The sequence below is a fragment of the Centruroides vittatus genome, unplaced genomic scaffold, assembly GCF_030686945.1.
Source record: "Centruroides vittatus isolate TY-2023 unplaced genomic scaffold, ASM3068694v2 scaffold_3315, whole genome shotgun sequence".
Lineage (NCBI taxonomy): Eukaryota > Metazoa > Arthropoda > Arachnida > Scorpiones > Buthidae > Centruroides > Centruroides vittatus.
In genome coordinates, this window is record NW_027122703.1 from 3,134,779 (window position 1) to 3,158,604 (window position 23,826).

The following is a 23,826-nucleotide window of genomic DNA, read 5'->3' on the forward strand; positions in this document are numbered from 1 at the left end:
GTCAGTTTTGTACTGCGTTAAAATCTGTGGAATAATACAACCTTATTAAAATTTAAGCTTTATGAATTGTAAAAATGAATATGTCAGGAAAATTTAATAAAATATTTATTGATATTCATCTTATAGCCAACGTATCAGTCATAATAGCCTCTCGTTTATCCGGAATGAATGGGGAAAATGACATTTCGGTTAATTCGGCACCATATAAAACCTGTATTCAGTAAATGAAACAGTTAAATTTTCAAAGAATTAAAGAGAAGAACGCAAACTTGAGCACAAGCAAAGTGCATCATTCTCCTTCCCTTCCTTCTGTTCAATGACCTCTGAAGCTAATAAGCCATAAAGTGATTTGTTATGAATGAATGACTCATCCATGAACATTTGTGGAATCCCTGTTAATCTGATACAGGTTAATAAATCCTGCATAATCGAGAGTCTACTGCACAAAACAAAGTGTTCGGAACTGTATTCAACATGTAATTCTAGTGGAGTAATGTTGATTCACTAAAAACTTCAAATTTATTGGGTCAGTTTCTTTACTACTTAAAGGAATCGGTGAATAAAAGATAAAATATTTATTCAGAGACAAGGTTTTGTCTTTCCTTTTTTCCGGTAGAACACACTAAAAAAAAAAAAAAAAAAAAAAAAATGAAATCTGAAATAGAAATTGGACTCTACTGTTGTTAATCCACTTCAATCTGGCAATTGAGAATGAATTCGAAATTTTACGTAAGTATAATTACTAAATATATATATTTTTATATATTTTTTATATTTTTATTCTATAAATGTGTTGTATACATTTCATGCCTTATAAATAAAATATACAGCAGTGACTGGCGTTATCCATTCTCTTGCATGAACCCCTGCTTGTATCCAAATAATTGGCTTCGTTACTCCTAATTAAATCGTATCTAAAATAAAATAAAATTGTATATAAATTATTATATTATACAAAGGACTCAAATAAATATTCAAAAATTTACTTCTTTATCTATATATATAAAAACGAATGTATGTCTGGGTGTGTGTGGTGTGTGTGTGTGTGTGTGTTTGTCCTTCGTGCATTACCACACCATTTATCCGATTGCCATGAAACTTTGGGAAGTTGTTTAATACATTCCCGCGAAGGTTTGTCGCATATGTGAAGATCACCATTTCCCCCTTTCAAAAATATATTTATATATGGATTAAGGCTTTTATGTCCAACAGATGGCGCTAACTTCAGACGACCTAAGTTTGCTTTTCTGTGAAGCATTATGCTTTTCTGTGAGAATGGACCTAAGCAGATCATTTTCTACCTACCTATATAAATAAAATACAACGTTCGTTTGTTCCTACCGATTCCTTTGAAATTTTGACACAACGTTGCATTCGAATATGCACGTGTTTTTATATAATAAACATGTCGAAATACGCCCTACGGGGGGGAGATGGACGGGATTAAGCCTTACCGTGAAGAACTCGGCTTCTATTTATACTATTTTACATGCGGTTTTTTGCGTTTTTAATTGCGTTTTAATAGGTGACGTCAACAGAATATACACTAAAAAGGGATTTTTCGATATTCCCCAGCGGGGAAAGGGACAGGATTAAGGCTTACCGTGAAGAACTCGGCTTCTATTTATACTATTTTACATGCGGTTTTTTGCGTTTTTAATTGCGTTTTAATAGGTGACGTCAACAGAATATACACTAAAAAGGGATTTTTCGATATTCCCCAGCGGGGAAAGGGACAGGATTAAGGCTTACCGTGAAGAACTCGGCTTCTATTTATACTATTTTACATGCGGTTTTTTGCGTTTTTAATTGCGTTTTAATAGGTGACGTCAACAGAATATACACTACAAAGGGATTTTTTGAAATTCCCTTCACGGGGAAAGTGTTACACATTTATAATAGATACATTTTGAGCCACAACAACGCGTGGCCGGGTCAGCTAGTCTTTCATAAATAAATTCCAGTTTTTCTTTCGAGTTAGGAATGATACGAATAATAGAATATATAATTTTTTAAAGTATGTTGTGAGAAATAAAATGCTTTCAGAAGTAAAAATTTAATTAAACAGCGTCGTACCCTTTATAACTCATCCTGGAATCATCACTATTAACAACTTCATCGAAATTCACGATATAAAGAATATATTGATAATAAGAAATGTACAATTTGGAGCCATCATAAATTTCAGTATTTAAACAATAATGCCATCTAAATAATGACTATATTTAAGATATTATTGTAACTTTACTATTCTTCTTACAAATAAAAGAATTTGTGGCTGACTACACCTATAACACTACTTGTGGAAATCAAAATCGTGAATAAACACGGTGTTTGTGGCACCCGTGCCATAAAATTTTTATGGCACGGCTTTATGGCGAGGGTGCCACAAACACTGTGATTACGATTTTAATTTCCACGAGTATACTGTTATAGGTGTAGTCAAACCACAAAATACCGTATGATAGACAATTCGTTTATAATTAACGATTACGGCATTCATGGAAATTGGTCAACTCTCTCCGCTCGTGTGCCAAACTTCCATTCATACCATAATCGCCCATATTATAAAGTAATTGCATAATATACTATTGCGAAAGTTAAATAACCAGAAAGACGCAGAAAAATATGGTAATACACAGATGATAAAGTTCCTTTATTTAAGATAAAATAATTGATAAAAATTTCGAAATTTTTACATATATTATTTAAATTTCTGACAAATTTGTGTAAAGTTTAACTTTTACGTATATTTAGATAAATGCTTTTTAACTTTTCCGCAGCTCGCACTCCTTGAATTTCTAAAATGCTCTCTCGCATCCCCCATAAAAATTCGCTGTTACGTTAAACATGTTGACAGAGCTTCGTTGCAAATGGTAAATTGCCAAACTTAGATTCGTCATGGTAGAAAAATTAAATGATCAAATGGTTAATGAAGGTTATTATTGTCTATTTTTCTGAATTTTGCATATATAATACAGAAAATCGAATACCTCTAAAATAAGGGAATTTCAATCATTGAGATAATTTTGATCAGCCCATATCTAAAATGATGGCAACTCGCTCATTATTCGTTTTATGCTCGTCTGTATTAACACTTACAAAAAGCTAGAACTTCGTAGGAGAATATCACATACAAAACGTAAGTATTTCGACTCTATTGATTGTGTTATTGGACAAGATACTCTGTTTTTTGTCTCTATATGAGATGCCCTCTAGATTTATAATGATAAACAGTAGAAGCTACTGCTTACCATAAATTAACATTTCTTTGATCAAAATTAAAATCATTTTTAGTTTTATTTCTCACCTATCTTTACGTCTATTGTTATCTAATGTCTTCATAATTTTTACTCTTGAATAATTAAAACGATATATTTATTTACACATCATTTTTATTTTTTATAAATTTTTTACTCTTGCAAAATATCATAAGCGAGAGATTGAACACCTTTCCAGGTTTCTTCTCCAACAGGTATAATATATTTCTTGTTTAATTGAAATCCACGTTTTCCTTTATCTCTCAGTTCGAACACAAAAGAATGTTTAATGCCAAAATGGCCGTATGCCCAATCGATTGAATTTCCGGGAGCAGGATCTGAAAAATAAAAATATATACTCTATAAAATGTAATAAGCTTATTAATAATATTCTAATTAACACTTACACACAATTTTTATTAAACTATTAGTTTTATATTCTGTTCCGTAAAGCTCTTCAATTCCTTCAGCAGCGTGTTCGCCCATATTTTTCTATAATTATATTTAGCATATATATATAAAAAGCGATTATTAGAATTAAATTTAAAAAAAAAATACTTACAAGGCCATCATAATCTTTAATGTTTTCTGTCTTACAACCCCACGGAAAGATAATATATTGCCCATAAGAATGTAAAGACAAGAAGAGTTTCACTCTTGAATTTATGTTTCTTAAACTGTTAAATATAACCTGTGTTTCTATCTCTGACATTGGAAAGGGTCCTATATAATCAAGTGATTTCGGTTTCCGTGCATTCGGCCGTACTAAATTATGGAATTTTTTAAAATAAAATAATTATTTTTATGTATATATTAATCAATCAAATTTATAATGTAAATTTTAATATAATACTTAAGCTATTGTTCCATTCGTATGGAAAGTTTCGATTCAGATCTACTCCTTTCTTATGTAATGGACTTTTAGAACGATTCTTTCGCCAAAATCGCTGAAATAAATATATTAAATTAATATTAACAACAAATTTTTAAACGAGAAATCGTGTGAAGAATGAAATCACACATTAAAAAAGATTAACACTTACCTTCTTTCTAAAGGTGTAATCGTAGCCATCAGGATTGACGAGAGGCATAATATACCAATCATAAGATTTCATTAAATGAGTTATATGTTTATTAGTTCCGTATTCTGTTAAAAGCTATCAAATCATATTCTCTTACTATTATTATTCATATAATTTAAAATTTAACAAAATAATATATTCAATTATAACAATTAAACAGCGTGAAAATTGTCTAATAAACCTAATAAATACAGTACTATAAAAAGGAATTTTCACTAAATTTCACAAAATTTTTGCAGAATTTTATTTAAATCACGGTAAAATTCATGTAATTTAAAACATTATATACAAGTATGTGTCATATCGAAAACTCAACACAATATATTGCTCAAAGTTTTCCAAAGTTCATAAATCAAACTCTTTTACCAATGTAAAAATTATTAATTTTTCATAATATTAAGACACAAAATACATTTGCTATAATAATAACAAACAATACGATGAAAATGTATTTAAAATATTCGTAATTTAAAAGCAAGCACAAAATTTGGAGTCTGAAAGTCGGATGGAAGTCGTATCTTACGACAATGGAAAGTCGTAAAATACGATTTATAATATATTGAAAAATTCACGGTTCGTGTAATTTCCAACAATCTTAATTAACTGTAATAATTGATTTTTATTGTTTGGACGTTCAATAAAGAAATTATTAATATTATAGAAAATATATCTTTATACTTCTACAATAATTTAAAAATATTCTAGTCGATTATCGGATATTAAAGGTAAAACTTTAAATTTTAAAATTTCCGAATAAAGTATTATTGTTTTTAAGATTATCAAACAATTAAAATTAGCCTATTGTTTTCTAAAATTGTTTTAGAATTTGATCAAACTTTCTTCGATGACGATTATTGTAACTCTATTGAATATTCAAACTGCCGCAAACAAAATAATACAAATGTAAGGAAGATCTTTGAGATGTATCCGAAAATTCAGGTTACAAACTAACCGAAGCGGGAACAGAGATGAAAGTATTAAAAATGTTTCGATCTTTCTTCCAGAATAAAATTATAGAAAGTGTTTGGGAATATCTTCATAATATTTGGAGTGCATTCGAATATAAGGTAGACTGAAGAAAATGCGTAGAAGTTCTATTAACCGCGAAGGAAAAATTCATCAAAAAAGTGAATAAAGTGAGATCGACAGTTGATTTCGTCGGAAAATATTTGAAAATAATCTATATATATAATCGAGACGAGTTGATAATAATAATCAGTGCAGAGCCCAAACGGTTAGGAGTTGAAAGTTGAAATTTGGTACGCAGTTAGGGTACCAAATTTAAGTACCAAAGTGTTAAGTAACAATGGAAGTGTCAACAATGGAAGTGTTAAGTAACAATAGAAATGTTAAGTAACAATGGAGAACAAGAGAAAGCGACGTGCAAGATTTACGGGCGCTGGAAAAAAAAAGAAAGAAAGAGAGTAATATATTAGAACATATTCGATTTTCAAATTAAACCTTTCTTTAGAAATACTTAGTTCGTTGATGAAATTACTCTTTTTCTTTTGTGACTATAACGTAATAATCTTAATCTTCGTTATCGTTTTACTTCTGCCCGAGCAACGACGGGCCTACCTGCTAGTTGTTTTATAATAGATAATTTGGTTTATGTACTTTTAAAATTTTATTGCTAATTAAAATTATCATTTAATTTCGTTTTGTTTGAATTATTTCAGTTTGATTTAAATTTTATATGTATTTAATTATTCGTAAAATTCAATTGAAGTCCAGGATCAATTTGTACAGTCACAAAATAAATATAATTTATTTTATTAATTTTGTAATAATAATTATAAAAGTAAATAATCGAAATATAATTTACTATATTTATTTTGTGCGTATTCAGTTTTTCATTAGTCTAATTTATTGTAAAATAAATGTCGGACATAAAAGAGACAAAAATATATAATCTAAAGTAAACTAATAATAAAATTTATTGTTGGGAGGAGTCCAAAACTATTAATACTTTCTCAGCAATAAAACTGAGGTAACGAACTAATTGTGGATTTTAAATTTTTAAGTCATTTCTATCTTTTATGTGCTGCAATTTGTATTTATTTCTATTTGTAAAACTATTCAAAATATATTTTACAAAAGGTATGAATGTTATTTATGTCGTAAAACATAAAATTATCTTCTGTAGCGATTATTTTATAAATGTGTTAAACAATTTGCAAATGAACATATTTATTTGATTTTATATTTTTCAATATTATATTGAAAGTTATAATTAAATTAGTAAAGTTTTTTTACTTTGTAAATAAAGTAGGTAGCAGTCGCAGGTGTTATCCATTCTCGAGCGTGTATACCTCCATCGATCCAAATTATTGGTTTTCTTAATCTAGGCATGGCTTTAACCTAAAATTAAAATTTTAAAATATAATAAAAAGAACGTCATGGTTAGTATTTAAATAACCTGAATATATATAATTTTCTTTCTTGTATCAGTTTTAATGTTCTGTTACGATAAGTAACGCCAACATCGTTTATTTTAATCAGTTCACTATAGCGACTTCTCAATTCATCCAGAAATTCATAAATCTGTCAAATTTAAAATAATTAACGAATTAATTCTTAATATTTATACTTTAACTCTTAATATTTCATCATCATTTACTTGTACCGAAGTTCGATACTTATCAAAGAACGAAATTAAAGATCTTTTTCGACGGGATGAGGTTTCAGAATTGTTTAATTCTTCACGCTCTTTCTCCACCATTCTGAAAAAATATTGAATTTCAAATGTCTTTAACGTATTCAAAATTTACATTTTTATCGTTATTTATTATTAAAGCATAATTTATAAAGAAATATGGCATAAAAACACTATTAAAGTTACCTTTGCACATCGTGGATGAGAATGAAAAATTCGATATTATTTTGAATTAAAGTGTCTTTAATTATTTGTAATTTTTGTGGGGGAACCATCACGTCGACTGACTTATTTATCAATCCAGGTTCTGTCCAAAAATCTAACTGTTAGCACATAAAACAGACAAGTTTAGTGAGGCTTCAACGTAACAAAAAATTGATATAAATACGTTTTGACTTACTTCATCGTCATCAATATCTCGAATTAAATCAAGATTTTGTACTGTCGAAGGTATAATACGAAGGACAGAATATCTAATAATTATACTTTCTAATTTAAAGCAGCTTTTAAGCTTTTAGCTTCTTAGATAATTAAAAAAAAATTACAATAAGAAACTAATTTACCCATTATATCTGTCTGGAAAGCTGTCATCGTCATCCTCATCCTCATCATCGTATAGAGTTTCATCAGCAACAGCAGACAGGAAAAGTATTATTATAAATATATACTTTTGATTCATGATGAAATAGAATCTGTGAAAATAAATTACGATTTTTAGACATATAATAAAATGTATTAAAAATTAATTGACAATTTACTAATTGTGTAATTTATTTCGTAAAAATTAACATCTAAAATGAAAATATCTCCTGTTAAAAATTGCATCTTGCATATTGTCGCATGTATTTATAATTATTTAATGTATTAAGATTTAATTGACTAGCATTTAATGATGTTTTTAAAGGATTTGCTTCCGTTTTGTCCGTAATTTTGAATTTAATTCAAATTGCGCTGCAATTTTAAAAAATTATAGACCTATAAATTCATCCGGCTGTCCATGCCTTCATCGTTTGTCTGTCTTTCCTTAATCTCGAGAAAAAAGTGAGATAGGAAAACATCGAGACAATATCCGAAAAGCCTAGAGTCTGAAGACCCCGATTAACTATATAAGCTCTTTCTATACAAACTGGCAGTTACAGTTTCAATAGGAAACATTCCCCTGAAAGGAGTTAATAGATGACTGGCACGACTTTATCGCTAACAGGAAAAGTATGATGTACAGGGGCAACTAACTACAAATTTGAGATGGAGAGTTTATATTTTAAAAGAAATAAATTAAAAATATGATTAAAAATTGCTCGTTTAATTTATTTTTAAGTTAATTTAAAAGCAAACTTCATTATATTAATTTTCTGTAGGCCTGTATCAGGATTTCCCACGGGTCGATATTGACCCCTTAGAGGCCTGTGAAAGTTTGCGAATGGTCTATAAAACTCTGCAAATATATAAAAAAGGGTCCAACAATGAGTTGCTTATCTTTCCCGGCAGCAGTTTGGGGCTCCTTCTGTTATCATATTTTATTTTAAAACTTTATAATTTTAACTATTATAAAATAGCAAATTTTGAGGATAGGGATAGGTTTTATAAAAAATTGTAAATGCTAATAGCCAGTATAATCTTCATTAATTCCGATCCTACTGGAGATACACACGACCCCCTTTATCTTCCCACCCCTCGACCTTTAATCACCAAAATTTAATAGATCAATCCCCCTAATACACAAATCCCTCCTTGTATAATTTTGGACAAAAAGCATAGGAGTTATTAAGCTTCAAAGAGTGAGTGTGAACAAAATCGTGCTCCCCCCACACACATACATACACACAGAAAAAACCCTGCATTTTTGCATTTTTCGACGTTTCGAGGACCCCTGAATCCAAAAAAAGTAAAAATCTTGGAGAAGGGGTTATTTTTTGACCAATTGCCGTATTCTCCCTCTGTTATATATAACAGCCAGGAAAGTGAAAAATATATTTAAAATTTTACATAATTTTTCGCTTTCAAATAAATTTAGGAAGATGCCTTTTAAAAATTATGTATGAGGACTATTGTCCATATACATAATATATTGTATATTATATAATACATAGTACTGTATAGTAGGTTCAATTTAACCGACTAACTGAAGAAAGGGGTGTCCGCAGTGACCAAAGTTCGTTAAACCGAATGTAACCTATTTTTAAAAAAACATACACTATATCTATGATGAATTTAAAACGTATTAGGACGTATTAAAATGTAATTATAATGTACTAGCAGGTAGGCCCGGCGTTGCTCTGGCAAAAGTAACGGTAGCGAAGATTAAGATTATTACGTTATAGTTAACCTTACCCCTTTTCACAGAACGCAAGAATTGGGTCCCCCTGTTTCTAGACTAATTAGAGAATTGTTAGATGGGTCTAAAAATATGTTCAATTTCCTGCAAAAACGAAAAAAACTGCATCTGCGTCTTGCACGTCGCTTTCTCTTAACAATTTCATTGTTACGTAACACTTCCGTTGTTGACACTTCCATTGTTACTTAACACTTTCATTGTTACTTCACACTTCCATTGTTACTTCACACTTCCATTATTACTTCACACTTCCATTGTTGCTTAACACTTCCATTGTTACTTAACACTTCCATTGTTGATGGAAGTGTTAAGACTTAATCCTGTCCCTGTCCCCCGTGGGGAGGAATTTCGAAAAATCCCTTGTTAGTGTGCGTCCTCGTGACGTACCCTAACTGTGTATCAAATTTCAATTTTCAACTCCTTACCGTTTGGGCTCTGCACTGATTATTATTGTCAGTCGTAGAGAAACCGTGTTGTGCTAGATTGCTTATTCGAATTGTTAAACACAAGATCGTGTTATTAACTCAATCACTTGGCTTTTGACTCCATCTTTATTTAGTTGAAAAAATATGGAACGCTTCACGATTTTGCGTGAAGCGTTCCATATTTTTTCAACTAAATAAAGATGGAGTCAAAAGCCAAGTGATTGAGTTAATAACACGATCTTGTGTTTAACAATTCGAATAAGCTGATTATTATTATCATTATTATCAACTCGTCTCGATTATATATATAGATAAGTATGAATAAAATATTGTTATAATATATGTTTAACAATTTATGTTTATTTACCCATTCTTTTAGCGTTCTGTATTCGCAAATAAAAAACAAAACAGATTATAAATTTTCCCTGTAGGAGGAAATTTTTTGTTCGTAAAATCGAGAGCATATTGTTCATTACATCTTTATTTAATGCTTTAGTGATCTCGTGTAGGGTTGTTTTAGTTAGAACTTTTTAATCGAGTGTATTTAAAGCACTAATCGACATGGCGCATGGTGAATTTGTATTCCAATACCGAATTGTTTGAGTATCGAGATACCGCCGTGTTGTACGAGGGATATCTGTATGTTACATTATATTTCTTCAAAGAAAATTTTGAGATTAAATTAGAATATTTGTTTCTTATTTTTAATAAATTCAATATTAATATTAAAATTACGAATTTATAAAATAATTATTTGTTAAATACTGAAAGTGGTTTTTTGTTATTGTTGTTGTTGTTTAAATCATATTTATTACAAAATATATTTTGAAAATATTTAATAAAATCTATAAAATTATATATAACGCAATATATTTATATAGAAAAGATATACCAAAAAAGTGTACAGAAGAGAAATTATAAACTAGACACTAATAATTAATTAAATGTAAAAACTGTGTAAATAGTTCTATCGTCGATAGAACAATATGCATAGTTTGTTTTAAACTTATTGAAATTACACATGCCAATCAAATGCATATTTAAAAAAATAAACTTAATAAACTTACGTAAACTATTCACAGTGGAGAACTTTACAAACAGACTTTCTTAACTTGGAAATCATTCTAAGAGTAGTTTCTTTGTTCTTTTCAGTTGGCCTGACCATGTGTTACCTCCTGCAGTTGTTTATTTTACTTCTTAACCCGAACCCCCTCGGGAATTACTACTCCGAATAACATTATCTATAAATAGATTCATTTTATCCTTATGTTTATATAAACGACTACGAATACTGAACCATGTCAAAAATTGTATATTTTAATATAATTTTGCACTTGTCCTATTTATTTTTCCTGTCAAAATATGTAGACATCAAAGTAAGATTAAAGAAAAAATCGAAGGTTATACGTAATCAAATACAAATATACAGGTAAATAAAATAAATTAGGTGTTTCAAATATGCGATTCATTTATCATAAAATGGGCCTGTACTACATCTTATTTAAATTTATATTTATTTCTTTATTTATCTATACAAATTGTTGATATAATATGTGTGAGGTCTGATGACATTGTATATAAAATAAATATAAAATCAATCAATCAAAATTGGTAAAATAAATAAGTAAATACCGAAAGAAATAAAAAATTTTTTAATTAATAATAGTTACATTTGATTAATTATAATTTAGTAAATGCGTATACAGAATTAGATCCCAGATAATAAGAGGGCCTTTTCTTAGGCACGTTGTAGGCCAAACCCACAATGCAGGCCAGCTGGTGATGGGGGTGAGTATGCGTAATAGATTATCTCCAAACACTTCCTAGTGTTTTAAATCTGGACTCGAACTCTGTTCTTTCAAAGTTATAAAGTGGCATGTAAATTGCTTTGGCCATCTGAACTTATTGTTCTTCTTCATGTTAATTTTTGAGACGACAAAAAATATTTATTAAACAAATTCTTATTGAACTCACTTGTTAATATGGACACCAGTGGCCGAGTAGATAAAACCTCTGAAGACTGGTAATTGGTCTAGGGTCCGTGCCTAAACGACGGTCGCATAAAATTATCTGGGTTTTCTCAAGTGTCTAATACGTAAAAAGGGACTAGTTTCCCATAGGCAGGCCTCCTAAAAAGCCCCCTCATTGACAGATCGTCCAAGTGTTGCGTTGTTTTATTTCATCAATTCGATTCTTTTTGATTTTCTAGAATGTGATAGTTTTAGTTTGATTTGGTGGACTAAAGCAACCCAACACAAAGTCTATTTGCCAGAGAGTGTTCCCAGTAAGAATTTCTACGGAAAATTGACTCATATTTAGGTGTTAGACAAATGAAGAAAATCCAGAAAAGTAAATTTTATTGCCAACCCGGTGTTCGTTTGTTATCCACTCGCCCATTGGTACACAGAAACATATGACTTTCACGACGAAATATCAGATATTATTGAAAGAATTCCTTCCCATATTTCTTCACCCACAGGAATTATTTGTCTTGTGCTTAACTGAAACCTTTCCATTCCTTTATCTCTCAATTCTATAGCATATGAGTACTTTACACCAAGATCTGCATATGCCCAATCTACAGTATTTCCCGTAGCAGGATCTGAAATAAATTTATTTTATTAAAAATAATTTTACGACTTAATATATAATTTAATGGTTAAAATTACAGTATTTACACAAATAAAAATAAAAAATAGCAAAAATATAATATTTATGATTAATTACATATAAAAATATATAAAAGAGAACTTATCAAATGCAAACCAAATGTGTTACCTAACGAGCTACATAGGGAGGAGGATAAATGTATGTTGAGGGAGTGAGTATAATAGAAAACATAACACGTAAATATATCTATTGCTTGTACCTGTGTTCACTGTACTTGGTTCAGTCATATTTGATTATATAAGAATAATATTGTACAGGCATTCCCCTCTTAACGTCAGTAATGTATTCTTAAAAATCATATGTTCTGCGAGGAAACAATAACCGCGAGCGTATTTGCCGTTATTTTAAATAGGAAATTTACAACATTGATATTAGGCACGTTTTTAAAGCGTTTGACGTTTGGCGACGGAAATTTCCGGATCAAAAACACCAATACTTACACAACAAAGTACTTATGCTACCGGGTTCAAACTCCGTCCCGTACAACTTTTTAATTGCTGCTGCTGCACGTTTTGCGACGGTCATCTTTAAACAAAAAATAAAATATTCACTATAATAATAATAATAATAATAAGAGTTATTAAAAATCTATTAATAACTTACAAGTTCAAAATGATCTTTAGTAACTGTTAATTTATAGCCCCAAGGAAATAGTATATATTGTCCATAAGAATGAAAAGTCATATAAAGTTTTACTCTATTTTTAACTTCTGATAAAGTGTTTACTACAGCTTGAGTTTCTAATTCTGACATTGCACTTGGTCCAATATATGTCTCTGAATTTGGAAGGGTTTCTGATTGTTTGGCTATATACAAATGTTAATCGTATTACTCTTAATATGCTCAATAAATATTTTTAAAAGTGACACAAAACTATCTTACTTAACTTTCCGTTCCATTCGAATGGGAAATTTCGGTTTAGATCAACTCCTCCTGAATGCACCTGGCTCCGAGAACGATTCTTTCTCCATAAACGCTAAAATTTTCCAAAAAAAAGAGTAGATCTTAACGCTGGCAATATACCCAAAATCTTATTTTTTATCGCTAATACTTGCGTTATATTTGAATGTGTAATCATATCCGTCTGGATTAACGAGGGGCATGATATACCAATCGTAAGCATCTAACAACTTTGTTACATCGTCATCTAATCCATATCCACTTAAAATCTAATTTTTAAATGTAGACTATTTACGTTAATTAATTCAAAATATATAAATTTTAGCTAATTACAACTATGTTAAAATTCCATTAAAATTATATATACTTTATGTATAAGAAACATAGCTGTGGATGGTGCAATCCACTCCCTTGCGTGTATACCGGCATCAATCCAAATAATTGGTTTATTGGCACGTGGATCAGACGTTAACTACAATTAGACATTTTGCAAAATATGTTAATTATATAACCACATTATCATCTTTATATTATTGAGCTTTTATAAACGTTAAAAGTAAGTGTAGTAGTCTATCTGATAACTTTACTTTAACCAGTTTCAGTTGCCTTTTGTTGTAAGTTGTTCCCAAAGTTACGACTTCCATTCTTGAATGAAATTCATGCATCAGTGTACTCAAATATTCATACATCTGAAATAAGATTTAAAAAGAAACATAATCAAAAGTTTCATTGTGTACGATTTTGTAGTGTTATTACTTACTTCTTCCGAATTGTGATATTTTCGAAAAAAGTCAAGTAAAGATCTTTTCTGACGTTCTCGTTCAGGACTGTTTAAGAATTCATTCTCTTCGTCGATTAATCTGTAATTAATATATATATATATATACACACACATACGAAGGTCACTTACTAAGTCATGGCAACAATTTTTGTGCAGGCAAATGCATTGTACACAAACATTTCAAAATATACATATGAAAAGACACAATGTACTTTACCAATAATGTCTGTTAGATGGGCTATTCAGAAACTTGTCATATCGTTTATTACATATATCTTATACTATTGATGCACAGTTGCTCGGTCAATACTTGTTTGTGTAGCCAACTCCTGCAGAAACCATCGTCCGTTGTCCTCCAAGCATTGGATGATCACAACAAGAGCAACATTGTACAGTCCTAATGCACAGTACGAGGTATGTCGGCAATTGCTACTCTTTCATGTTCGAAAAATGCTACCCACCTTGCAACAGTTCTGTACGGGAAAGCATGCTCATCAATAGCTTCTACGAGCTGTGCATGGCATTCGCTTGTGTTTTGCATTTCTCTGTTCCAATCGACTCACATCCATACTGAACGACGGTCGAAAACCAAGTGACTTTGCGCTCCGCACCATCTAGCAATGTCAATGTGCAACAATACATCTCAATGTCACAGCTGTACATTGGAAAGTGTGGATCGCGGCATGCGATTCCGCGGAAGAAAATGTTGCCACGATTTAGTAATTGAAACACGTATATATTAAACCAGTATTATCACTGAACATGTCTTTTCATAATTGTTAAATTGATTTTTTTAAATATCATTAATATTATATTAATTACATTATACCTTAAAGTTAAAGCATTCGATTGATAATTAAAATTATTCCTTTCTCACCTCTGTACATCATTAGTAAGCAGAGAAAAATCAACTTTATTTGCAAGGAAACTTTGATTAAACTCTTGAAATTTGTCAGGAGGAATAATTAAATCTACTGGTTTTCGTACCATTCTGGGCTGAGTCCAAAAATCTATCTAAAATTAAAACAGTTTTTATGAAAATTATATTAAAGTTTAAACTACATTAAGTTACTTGAGGAAAAATAATTTTACTTCTTCTTCATTGTAAAGATCTTGAAGGAATCTCAGAGTTTTTTTATTGTATGGTGTGACACGAAGTACAGAATATCTAACAATAAGTTATTAGTTACATTAATATGATATAAAATGAGAAATAAGAAAATATATTATATAATTCACCTATCATATCTTTTCGGAGGACCGTCATCATCGTTATTGCAATCATCGCTGTTAATTCCAACAGCAAAGGAAAAGACTACTATTATTAATACGAGTGTAATCGGTTCCTTCTCCATTATAATATTCTAGATCATAAATTTATAAGTTCGTATTTATATTAAAATACAAAACTTTTGTCATCATGATTATGCAAAATAATATAACGGTTATCGTAACAATATATTCCCGTAATAAATCATTTGATACTTTACTGTTTCAAGTTTACTTTACTGAAATTCGGATTCTTTTAATAAATTTGATGCGTTTATTTTTTATTGATTCCATTTAGTACTGTGCACTGAAGAAAATACTCCGAAATATACAAAGAATTCAAGATAATAAGACAATGAATATTCTGCCGAATCATCCGTACAACAATCTTGTTTTTTGTTTAGATAGACATCAACGTTTGAATTTTTTAAATCATTGTTAACAGGACGATTATAACTGCAATCACCGTCAAGAAATAAAAAAATTAAACCCTTTAGGAAATAAATACAGTCAAATCTTGGGTTTCGAACTTAATTCGTTCCTAAAAGTTGTTCGAAAACCGAAACAAATTTTCCCACAATATAAAATTGATTAATCCTTCCCCGACCCCCGAAACAAAACCTATTTTTTTACCTTTTTAGTTGTATTTCATGCATAAAAATGCCTACAAATGCAATATAATATTATATATATATATATATATACAGGGGTATCCCTCGTATAACACGGTAGTTACATTCCGAAAAAGTGCCGTGTTATGCGAATCCGTGCTATACAAAACAAAGGACAAATGCAAAACATAGGGTTACGTTCCAAAAGTTAGTAAAGTTGTCGGTTTGGAAGCTGCTATTTTTATCACCCTTCGTTTTCGTTCTAGGGACAACTGCTCCCGACAGGGTGGTTTTTCGATAGTCCGAAGGCAATATTGGAGAGAATCGCGTTAGCACGTGTGTATTTTTAAAGTTTTTTGTAGCACACAATTATCGATTTTGTTTCATATCGTTTGTTTTTAAAGAGACGAGGCTAAAATGGTCGGATTTTACAAAGAGACACGTGAATGTAGAATTGGTGGATTTATAGCAAGTGGGATGCAAAAATGTCAGGCACAGAGTTCCTATAACCAGGGCTTTGGAACAACCATTTTTTGAGTTGCTTCGCTCCAGCTCCACTCCGGCATCAAAGTATTTGCTCCAGTTCCGCTCCGTGCTCTGCTCCATGCTCCGGTTAAAATATTCTTACAGGAATTACATTAATTTTTTCTTTGATATATAAGTACATATTAAAAAAACTTTATGTACAACTAGTTTATTTATTATTAAAAAAATTAACATACAACCTAAAATTTATTCGTTGATTTTAATAAATAAAATGGCAGACAGCAAATCGTCCTTCATTGACTGCCTATTATCAGTTAAAATTAATCTTAATCCGGAAAATAGACGCTCAACACTTGCTTAAGAAGTTGGCATGCTTGCATGCTTTTCTAATGTGCTTTGGATAATGGTCAATGGCTTCGAATACATTCACCTTTAATCTCCCCACATCCTCTATTGCATTACAGTCTTTCTCAATATGTTTGTCTATTTCGTTGTTATCTTTATTATGTATAGTGGAAGTTCAATGACTGTTTTCTCTTCTATCCAATTCTTTTTCAAAATCATCGTCTTCCGAATCTATATTATATTACAGACTGGCTGTGACGGCACAACAATTGCTGGCTTTTCAGCCAAATCAATTAGTATTAGCCTTTTGATTCGCAATTGGATGTCTGAAAGACCTTCTCTCACTTTTAATTTTTCTGCTTCGCTTAATAAGTTTCTATACTTAAAATCAACATACACTCCAGCAAGAAAATGTGTGTTTTGAATAAACTTTTCTTTCCGCTTTTTCATGGAAGACAGAATTCCTAATGCAACATATCCTCCAAATTCTTCCATACATTTTTCTAGTTTACACCATTCTTTCATAAACATTCCCGGAGTAAGATCGGCAGTTTGAAGGGCAATTGTCGAAATATTTGCTTTTTCTAAAACAGCTCTGATATCTTTTACTTCGTCCCATTCTGCTTTGCTAAGTTCCAGGTCTTTTGTCCAGGCAGCAGCTACTTGGTCGCAGTAGTCTTTGGAAAAAAAATGATGATCAAGCATGGCATATGTAGAACCTTATCTTGTTACTGTATCTAGGGATTGAGTTTTACCATACATTTTCAGCAAAACATTACGAATTGTTGGCGTTCGTAATTTTACCACAATCTGTCAAATTTTCCCTAATATTTTTATTATTTGTTCATTCTTTAATCCATTCCAAATGGTCAGTTGAAGAGTGTGAATCCCACACCTCATTAGCTGAATTTTCATATTATCATTACACCATTACGGAAGGATCTTTAACCCACTGTTGCGAAATGTATACATTTATTACTTCGATGTCTTCAGTTTTTTCATCATCTTTATCCTGGGAAATATTTTCATGATCGCCAAGTTTATTTACAGCACATATCATGTTTCCTGCATTATCTACACAAATACTTGGTACTTTTTTGACAAATTTGCCACATGTTAAATAATATCAGTGTTGTAAACTTAACAATGCAAAATAACTTTAATTCAATTTAATATTTAATGGTTTGTTAAAATTGTTATTGAAAAATCAAATGTAAGAAATTAGTGCTGCTCCTAGTGTGAATTTCTGAACTAATGACTAAAGCCACTTTCATTCTAAACAAAACAGAACTATGTCAGAGGCAGTGGCGGCAGGGGGTGGCGAGCAGGGGTGGCGAGCAGGGCAATCGCCCGGGGCCTCGCTCTTGCAGGGGCCTCGCGCAACAACTCGAGTAGAAAAAAGTTGGTACTTAAAACTTTTTATTTTATCCTTAGCTATGAGTTATAAGCCGCAAACATCACTTTTAAATCCCAGCGTATATCTTTTAAGGCATTCAAGGACGACGCCAGCCAATGGGTAAGGGGGGCCAAGATGATGTAAATTGATAGAGGATATGAATTGTATGTAGGTAAAATAGAAACGATTCATAAAGTTTTAATCATTTACTATGTACCGGAAAAGAAATATCTCAAATAAAACATTTTCTTTAACTTACAAGAAGCCTAAGAAGATTATTTTAATCAAAACTTAGCATTTAAATAACTTTTTCGAATTTCTAGGGGAGGGCAGCTGCCCCTCTGCCCCTCTGCCCCTCCCCCTGGCGACGCCCTTGAAGACATTTATGTACCTTAGTTTATCATCGTTACTAATTTGTCGTCTTTATGACTGTTAACTTTTATAAATCTTCTGCTATAATATTTTAACACACTAAATTTATTTATTTAAACTTTTGCATTTCTCGTCAATCATCAGAAATATCTATTTTCAATTCACATACTTTGCACAAAAGACAAGGGCCTCACAAAGATCTGCCGCCTGGGGCCTCGCAAAGATCTGCTGCCCGGAGCCTCGCAATCATTAAGGCCGCCGCTGGTCAGAGGATTTCAAACATGGACTTAACTCAATTTTTAAATTTTATGGCTTATGCCACTTCCATTTTCACCGGCTCAAATATTAAAAAGTATGCATATCGGAGCAGCGAAGCACTACAAATTTCTGTGCTCAGGCTCCTCTCCTGATCCAAATAAAAATCCTTTGCTCTACCAGCTCCAGCTCCAGCTCAGCTCAGCTCCAAAGCCCTGCCTATAACAACAAAAATTGTGCGTTTTTACATCACTTGCATACTGCAATTTTTTTGCAGTCTGCAAGTGATGTAAAAATATACAACAGCAAGATGAAGAAACAAGATATTTGACAAGAAAGATGGAGAAATCGGCAAGAAAATTGTCCTCCTTACATTAAATTCGTAATATAATTTTGGATTATTTTACGTAAATATTGCTAATAAACTGAGGTATATGTTATATTTAATTATTTAACTTTTAACACGAACAGTTTTATTTTAAAAAATCATATCTAGCTTTTGCTTTCTTGTCCATTTCTATCAGTTAAAGATATCATTTTTTCTTTAATAATTATTTTCTCCTTTTCTATTTCTATGCCATCAATATTATATTCCAACAATGGAAACATTTATGGAATTTCGGTGTTATAGAGTAAGGTGATAAACTTTTTATAGTGTTTTAACGCAGTGTAATATATAAATAATATATACGAGGGTACTTGTAATTGTGCATGATGGTTTTATTATTTTATACATTCAAATTAAGTCATATTGAATATTAAAATGTTTTTAAAATAAAATTGAAATTAAAAAAAACGTAAATTTTTAAAATACTGTATAATCAGTTTACAATATAACTCAAAGCTTTCATAAACTATTTTATATGAAAATTTCATTCTTATAAATTAATTATACCGGTATTAATTATTATTATTGAATCGAGATTATTTTGTAAGAATTTACGATATTTTTAATGAATTTATTGAGAAATTTTGGAGAAATTTCATAAATTTTTAAGTGGCAAAATAATTCACATTACAGAATAATTTCCAATAATATTATTTTATCACTGATGAACTATTCTATTTAATCGTGTTGTTATGAATTTAATAATTTTTCAATATCACTTATGATACAGAAACATTACCAAGTTTAATTTATGATTTATAAATTTTCGAAAACATTTACGTTTTTTTAATCAAAATATAAATTAAATGCGATTTTTTTCATGCCTGCGAAGTGATTAACAGACTGAAAAGTAATAAAAGAATTAATACCGATTAATTTTATTGCCAAAGTATTGTAAATTCTAAGTAGAAAGATACTATACGTTCTGTACTGTACAGTACATTAGAATGTTTTTGTACACTTACACTAAAAATTTGAATGCCTTAATTTAAACTCCAAGGAAAATTTGTAAATGTGTAAACGTTATCATTGCATTTCGAATGTTTTAATGTAAGCATTAATGTATCTCTTCTACAAGAGGAGCATTAATTAATTAAAGAAAGAAATGTCTTGTTGGTTACTTTCAAAATTAAAAAAAAGCTAAGTAAGATCATTTTAATTCGCATCATCTTAGTTAAGGATTAAAACTCTAACTCTTCCCTTGTTTTGCGCACACCTTTACACAACGAGTTAGAATAATCTTGCTCATTGCCTTTACACGACACAAATAGTACGCCTTTGACTAAAAGGAAAATGGCGGACGTGTATTCAATTTTCTTTAAGCATAGCGTCGCTACAGCCACTATGCAGTATATTCTAGCTCGTTAAACAATATAAACAAGTGGCGACATCTGGTCACGAACATAAACACTAACTGCTCGAGAGATAAATCGAATTTTGAAATAATTCGAGTCAACTTCGATCTATTAACACGAAATAGAAAAAAAGTGCAAAGTGTTCTTTACTGATCTGCAAATTTTCGTTATTTAAGAAGTTTTACTTTGCGAGAAGTTACGTTATAAAGTTTTCAACATTGTAGCTATAGGAGTTTAGCTTTTCCTTAAGAGGCTTAAATCGAACGATGCGTTTGAAATAATACGCGGCAGTAGAAAGAATCGTAAAATTAAAGCCTTTATTTTTATTCGACTTTAGAGTATAGAATAATAAGCTAGCGTAAAATAACGAGATGAATGGGAAACTTAAGTAATTAATTGTATCAATAAATTAAAACATTGAGACAACGGAGAAAAAATAAAATTCATTACATTATAATTAGTTAATTTGTTTTATTTACGAAGACTTTTATTGCGGAATATCAGCAATAATTGAACGAATTCCATTCCAAGTTTCTTCACCCACTGGAATTATATGTCTCGGATCTAATTCAAATTTTTCCCTTCCTTTGTCTCTCAATTCTATAACAAATGAATGCTTTACACCTAACTCTGCGTATGCCCAATCTACAGAATTTCCTGTACAAGGATCTGAAAAAAATGCCAATATTAAAATTTCAAATTAAACATTAAAATCATAAGATTTATATTTGATTGGGATTTATAAATACGTACACATTAATTGAATTATGCTACCGACTCTGTATTCTGTTCCGGAATAGTTTTTAATAACGTCTGCTGCTCGAGTTCCAATTGCTTTCTTAATTAAAAAATAAAAAAAAAATATACTAAATATAACAGAAAAATGCTAAAGAACTTTTATTAAAATGCTATTGTCAGCTTACTAGAGTATAAAATTCGTCGATGTGTCCTAATTTGGAACCCCAAGGAAATGCTATATATTGTCCATACGAGTGTAGTGTTATAAACAATTTTACTCTATGTTTAACTTCAGATAAAGTATTTACTATAGCCTGAGTTTCTACTTCTGACATAGCACTTGGCCCGATATACGCATCCGAAAGTGGATTGTGCATTGAAGGATTTGCTGTATAAAGAATTTAATCGTATTATAATATATATTACACATTATACGAGTCAAAAGAACAATCTAAAATACACTCACTTAATTCGCCATTCCATTCAAATGGGAAGTTTCTATTCAGATCAACTCCGTATTTATGTGCTTGACTCTTGGAACGATTTTTTTTCCATAAACGCTATTCAATTAAACAAAATTTTAATATAAAATACATTTAAAACATAAATTTACAATTAATACTTGCGTCTTGTTTGAATGTAAAATCGTATCCGTCTGGATTAACGAGAGGTATTACATACCAATCATAGGTATCGAGTAACTTTGTTGCAGCATCGTCTGATCCGTATCCACTCAAAATCTAATTTTAAAATTTATTTAATTATTTTATTTAATTAGAAATATATTAAAATATAAATTAAATACGATATAAACTTTATATATGAAATATATAGCTGTGGAAGGTGCAATCCACTCTCTTGCGTGTATTCCAGCATCAATCCAAATAATCGGTTTGTTCGCACATGGATCAGACGTTAACTAGAGGAAAAAGTATTTGATCTTCATTTTTATAAACCGTATTTAATCTTCATATTAAACGTACAGACAATACTTTTCACAAATTTAATTTATAAGACCATTTAATTACTTACTTTAATTAGTTTCAGCTTCTTTTTGCGATAAGTCTTACACGAAGTTTCGACTTGTATTTTTGAATCAAATTCACTTGCAATGTCATGTAAATATTTATAAATCTAAAAACATTAAGCATTTTTATGAAGTAAATATACCCGGTTAATGTTATCTTAGGTAGCCAAGATGGCGGCTCGTCTCTAATTCCAGCAAGGAAACAGTGGGACGTTCTAACCTAACCTATTCTAATAATTTGGTTGCTAATAATTATGGTAGTTTATTAGAATAGGTTAGGTTAGGTAAGGTTAGGTTAGAACGTGTGTCCCACTATTTCCTTGCTGGAATTAGAGACGATCCGCCATCTTGGCTACCTAAGGTAACATTAACCATATACCCTACTCTTACTGAAGTAATCAGATATATTATCAAAATTGAGGAAATGTCTATGATTTTTAACACTCGTTACTTACGTCTTTCGATTTATGATATTTATCAAAAAAAGCAAGTAAGGTCCTTTTCGAACGAAATGGTTCGGGTCTGTTTAAGAATTCATTCTCTTCATCGATCAGTCTATAATTAATACAATTATCAATGTCCTTTTAACGCATATAGATTGTTTATATTTAATGTATTAAGTCTTATAAGTTTCTATTTTATCATTACTTTTCCGGCTTATTTTGTAGCAGAGGAAAAGATCTTTACATTTTTGGACTTTCAGAGGACCTAGAAATATCGAGAAATGCAAAAAGTTGGGATTTTTCTTATATATGAATGATTGTGCACGATTTTTTCACCATCTTTAAAGCTCGATAACTCCTGTGCCATTTGTCGAAAATTTCTTAAATTTTGCAGAGAGGTTCGTATATTAAAGAGAAATATTTCTGAATATTTTCATGAAAATCGGACCATTTGTTTTGGAGATATTAAAGAAGTAAGACCGCAATATATTATATTAGTTTATGTAGATCTTAAAACAGCCTTTATTGTAAATGGAAATAATTTTTTACTCACTTCTGTACGTCGTCAGTAAGCGGATGAAAATCTATATTGTTTGCAATCAAACTCTGATTAAACTGTTGAAATTTATGAGGAGGAATCATTATATCTACTGGTTTTCCTATCATTCTAGGATCAGTCCAAAAGTCGAACTGAAATAAATTGTAAGAGTTTTTTTTTATAGGAATTGTATTAAAATTAATTAAACAATTTGAAAAAAAGAATTTTACTTCTTTTTCATTGTAAAAACCTTCAAGAAACTTTATATGCTCTTCTTTGGATGGTACGATACGAAGTACAGAATATCTGACAAACTTTAATTATATTAACTGAGTTTAATAGGGAAAAAAGCAGATTTATTATACCTACTTGTCATATCTTTTTGGGGGAATATCGATATCATCATCATCAGTATTTTCATAACTAATCGCAAAAACGAAAGAAGCAGAGAGTACTGTTAAGAAGATTATCCCCTTGTCCATTATCAAACGTGA

The 23,826-nt window shown here is 30.4% G+C and overlaps 2 protein-coding genes across 2 annotated transcripts; both read right to left on the reverse strand.

Moving 5' to 3' along the window:
* Positions 1 to 3,398: 3,398 nt before the first annotated feature.
* LOC136988533 (uncharacterized) lies at positions 3,399 to 23,826 on the reverse strand. The gene is made up of 22 exons (XM_067286403.1): positions 23,702 to 23,826; positions 23,563 to 23,638; positions 23,348 to 23,484; positions 22,807 to 22,906; positions 22,357 to 22,458; positions 13,696 to 13,800; positions 13,484 to 13,597; positions 13,311 to 13,404; positions 13,032 to 13,234; positions 12,869 to 12,953; positions 12,183 to 12,360; positions 7,562 to 7,690; positions 7,399 to 7,471; positions 7,185 to 7,321; positions 6,963 to 7,065; positions 6,784 to 6,886; positions 6,599 to 6,702; positions 4,304 to 4,417; positions 4,114 to 4,207; positions 3,823 to 4,025; positions 3,668 to 3,752; positions 3,399 to 3,598 (listed from the first exon to the last, which is right to left on the reverse strand). Exons 1-22 carry the CDS (start codon positions 23,812 to 23,814, stop codon positions 3,414 to 3,416), a joined length of 2,637 nt encoding a protein of 878 aa, XP_067142504.1. The 5' UTR covers positions 23,815 to 23,826; the 3' UTR covers positions 3,399 to 3,413.
* Positions 21,011 to 21,729, reverse strand: LOC136988431 (carboxypeptidase A2-like). Its single transcript, XM_067286275.1, has 3 exons — positions 21,510 to 21,729; positions 21,340 to 21,424; positions 21,011 to 21,255 (listed from the first exon to the last, which is right to left on the reverse strand). Exons 1-3 carry the CDS (start codon positions 21,699 to 21,701, stop codon positions 21,074 to 21,076), a joined length of 459 nt encoding a protein of 152 aa, XP_067142376.1. The 5' UTR covers positions 21,702 to 21,729; the 3' UTR covers positions 21,011 to 21,073.

Coding starts and splice junctions, on each gene's coding strand:
- LOC136988533 (XM_067286403.1), bottom strand. CDS start 23,814: ATGGACAAGGGGATAATCTTCTTAACAGTACTCTCTGCTTCTTTCGTT. Junction 13,405..13,483: donor ATTACACATTCAAATATAAC/GCAAGTATTAGC, acceptor GGAAAATTTTAG/CGTTTATGGAGAAAGAATCG. Junction 7,066..7,184: donor CTCATCCACGATGTGCAAAG/GTAACTTTAATA, acceptor ATATTTTTTCAG/AATGGTGGAGAAAGAGCGTG.
- LOC136988431 (XM_067286275.1), bottom strand. CDS start 21,701: ATGCACAATCCACTTTCGGATGCGTATATCGGGCCAAGTGCTATGTCA. Junction 21,425..21,509: donor TCGACGAATTTTATACTCTA/GTAAGCTGACAA, acceptor TTTTTAATTAAG/AAAGCAATTGGAACTCGAGC. Junction 21,256..21,339: donor TAGCATAATTCAATTAATGT/GTACGTATTTAT, acceptor CATTTTTTTCAG/ATCCTTGTACAGGAAATTCT.